This window comes from Cryptotermes secundus, unplaced genomic scaffold (assembly GCF_002891405.2).
Source record: "Cryptotermes secundus unplaced genomic scaffold, Csec_1.0 scaffold409, whole genome shotgun sequence".
Lineage (NCBI taxonomy): Eukaryota > Metazoa > Arthropoda > Insecta > Blattodea > Kalotermitidae > Cryptotermes > Cryptotermes secundus.
This window is the reverse complement of record NW_019724743.1, coordinates 1-3355: the sequence shown is the minus strand read 5'-3', so window position 1 is coordinate 3355 and position 3355 is coordinate 1. Positions and strand designations below refer to the sequence as shown.

General features: G+C 45.2%; 1 protein-coding gene across 1 annotated transcript; it reads left to right on the top strand.

Moving 5' to 3' along the window:
- Positions 1 to 1475: 1475 nt before the first annotated feature.
- Positions 1476 to 2876, top strand: LOC111862783 (NF-kappa-B essential modulator). Its single transcript, XM_023848451.1, has one exon. It carries the CDS (start codon positions 1476 to 1478, stop codon positions 2874 to 2876), a length of 1401 nt encoding a protein of 466 aa, XP_023704219.1.
- The last annotated feature ends 479 nt before the right edge of the window (positions 2877 to 3355 follow it).

Here is a 3355-nt window from a genome sequence, read left to right as displayed (position 1 = left end):
TGAGAAAAAATCGGAGACCTTAGAACTTGAACGCCCCTCGTACTAATTCCGAAGCTATTATATCACTTAAGGATAAAATTAAAAAATAAAATTTCTCTTCATTATGTTTAAAACAAAATAAGTCTACATTTGAGCAGCGTATGGCAAGATGAAGTTTCGTTGTCTTATATACCCATTATGGAGAGAACAGCTAAGTAACTTCTCAGGATACCTATCCTGATAGGTCCACAGACAGGGAACTCACAAAGAGGAGTTGTGCTCCATTACACATTCACCTCAGTCGGACATCGGAAGACGCACCTCACTTCACTGTTACATAATCGCTGTGTTTATAGAGGCGTTGCTGGGCAACGCTGCCGAGATATGTGTACTGCAACGCTGCGTAGCAACCAACGCACTTCGGCTCGGCACGACACGGACAAACACCGTTTTCCTTACTGTTGCGTAACCTCGTTCCATATCCCTTTGCCCAACAACGGTTTGACATGTCAGTATACTAATTCCGATGCCGTTATATCACTTAAGGATAAAATTAAAAAATAAAATTTCTCTTCATTATGTTTAAAACAAAATAAGTCTACATTTGAGCAGCGTAAGGCAAGATGGAGGTACCCGCTTGTACACGTTTCGTTGTCTTCTTTACCCATTATAGAGAGAACAGCTAAGTAACTTCTCAGGATACCTATCCTGGTAGGTCCACAGACAGGGAACTCACAAAGAGGAGTTGTGCTCCATTACACATTCACAAGGGACGAATCCTGTTTTATTAATTTTATATATTCATAATGTGGCGTATTTGCGCCATGCAAGAACTGTTGAGCCACAGAGGTCTCGGGGCACGCGCGCAACGGGGGAGTTTCGGATTATATCGGCGCGTTGCTAGGCGACAACTCTGTGAACGCTTGGACAGCGCAACAGGAAATGGGGGTCACGTGAACTCCGCATTTCCGCGAATGACGTCACATAACCCCACTCATCCCATCACTACGCTACGCTCGGTAAACAAACCTCCCCTCTAGGCTGTGACGTCACGCAACAGTGGAGTCAATGTAGGGACCGTTTCTAGGCAATCGGTTGGTAAACACGTCCAACAATATGGGCTGTTTTCTGTGTTGTCCGCGAGAGGCGTATGTAAGGAGGTTCAATGCACCAGACAGTTTAGTTGAATTCTAGCAGTCGTCGAGTACAGATGAAACACGGATTTGAAATGTAGCAGCCGCCGAAGAACATTGTAGTCTGGAAGTGACTATGGCAGAAGAAGTAATTTGGACAGTGAAATTGTGAAATGTATAAGTGTGGATAAAAGTGCAATAAATTCGCTAGATCCGAGACCGGCTTGAAGTTGTTTGTCGCGTCACACAGCCAACAGGTGACAATATCAAGCAAAGTGTCTGCCCCTATGGCACTACTGTATATTTTGTAGGTTAATTCATAATCTCTGAAGATGAGATAATACCGGTCTTCGTAGGCCGCTGATGTATGTTGTGAAATTATTTACGGGGCGAATATTCACAGCACAGCACAGGAGCTGTGCTTCAAAATATGGAATTGGATTCAAGGTACTCAGGCGCTTCCTCTTCAGAGGAAGAGGACAAGAAGATGAAGGTGGGACTGACGTGAACAATACCATAAAATCTGGAATGGCTGAAGACAGAGGATCGCCGCTTCTTTGCACAGGAAGATGCATGACAGGCGAAATAGAGGCCCTAAAGCGTGAGAGGGACGCACAACAACGAGAAATAGATGAACTCCGAGACCAGTGTAGGGATGCTTGGGCACTGAAATCTCATGCCGATAAAGTCACAGAAGAGAGGGACGCCCTCATAGTACAAGCAGAACTCAATGCCAAGATTTCACGGAATTTGGAGAAGGAGAGGGACGCTCTGAGGCGTGAAACAGAGGAGCTCAGGGCCCAATGTGAACACATTGGTGAAATGAAAGAGCAGTTGCACTTTTTAAATCAAATATGCCGTAACATCAATGAAGAAAGAGACGCTTTGGTATCGAAAGCCCAAAGTATGGAAGCAAATGGAAATGTGTTAAAGAGGGAGAGAAACGCCCTAAAACTCGAAACAAGGAAGCTCCGAGCCCAGGGTGAGAAAGCTGCTCTTTTCGAAGAAGAATTAAAGGATGTAAAAGTGCAGCTTGCCTTCATCGCGAAAGAGAGAGACTCTTTCCAGCAGAGATACCGACGCTCAGAAAAGGACTCTAAATCCACGAAGAAGATAATAGAGGGCGTGAAACTTCAAACAGAAGAGCTCCGTGAAAAGAACGAGAGCAGTGCTCTTTTGGAAGAGCAATTAACCGCTGCAAGACGCCAGTGCGATGCTGTAACCAAAGAGAGAAACGCTTTCATCTTAAAGGCCCAGCAAGTAACGAAGACTAATGGTACCCTACAGATGAAAATGAATGCTCTCAAAGTCGAAGTCGAAGATCTTCGATCAAAAATTAACGAAAGACAGTTACAGCAAGACGAACTGAGCGCTGTAAGACGGCTTTGCAACGACATGGAAAGAGACAGAGACTTCTACAAATTAGAAGCCAGACGGGCAGCAGCGACTAGGGTCGCCCAGACCAAAGTCATAGACGCCCTGAAATTGAAAATAGAAGATCTCCAAGTCCGGTGCAAAAAGAGTTCGCTACTGGAAAAGCAATTAAGCGTCGCAGACCAGCAGTGGGACAATATGAGAAAAGAGAGAAACGCTTTCGTACTGAAGGCTCAAAAAGCAGAACGCAGTGTTGCGAACCTACAGATGGAGAGGGATGCTCTCAAACTTGAAGTAAAAAATCTTAGATCGAAGATTAACAATGGAGATATACACATACATGAATTAAACGCCACAAGACACCAGTGCCAAAACATGAAAGAAGAGTGAAACCCTTTCATACCGAGAGCGCAAACCACAGCAGCGAATAGTGAGGTCATGAGGAAGAATAGGGACGCCTACGAAAATGCAAGAGAAATAACGCGAACCCAGCGTCTCCAAAGGCTGTACAGGGAGAACAACTAAACGTTACAAGTGAAGACTGCGACAACATCGCAAAAAGAGAGATTCTTCAATCTCATAGTCCAACAGATGGGAACGGATATAGAGGCCACAGAGGACTTCGACGAAGCTGCTCTACTGTAAGAGGCATTCAAAGTTCTAAGAGAAGACTGCGACAACCTCGCGAAAGGGAGGAGGGAGTCCACGACGCTGCGCTGCTGGATAAGCCGAGGATCTAATCCAGGGCAATGACCCCGCGTTACTGGAAGAGAAATTTAATTCTGCAACACAACCGTGGGGAACATAAAAATGTGGACACACTATAATACTGGAGTCCAAAGTACGGCAGCGGATACAGAGGCCGTAGA

Bases quoted from the DNA above. Each gene is read 5' to 3' on its own strand.
- LOC111862783 (XM_023848451.1), top strand. From the start codon at position 1,476: ATGTATGTTGTGAAATTATTTACGGGGCGAATATTCACAGCACAGCAC.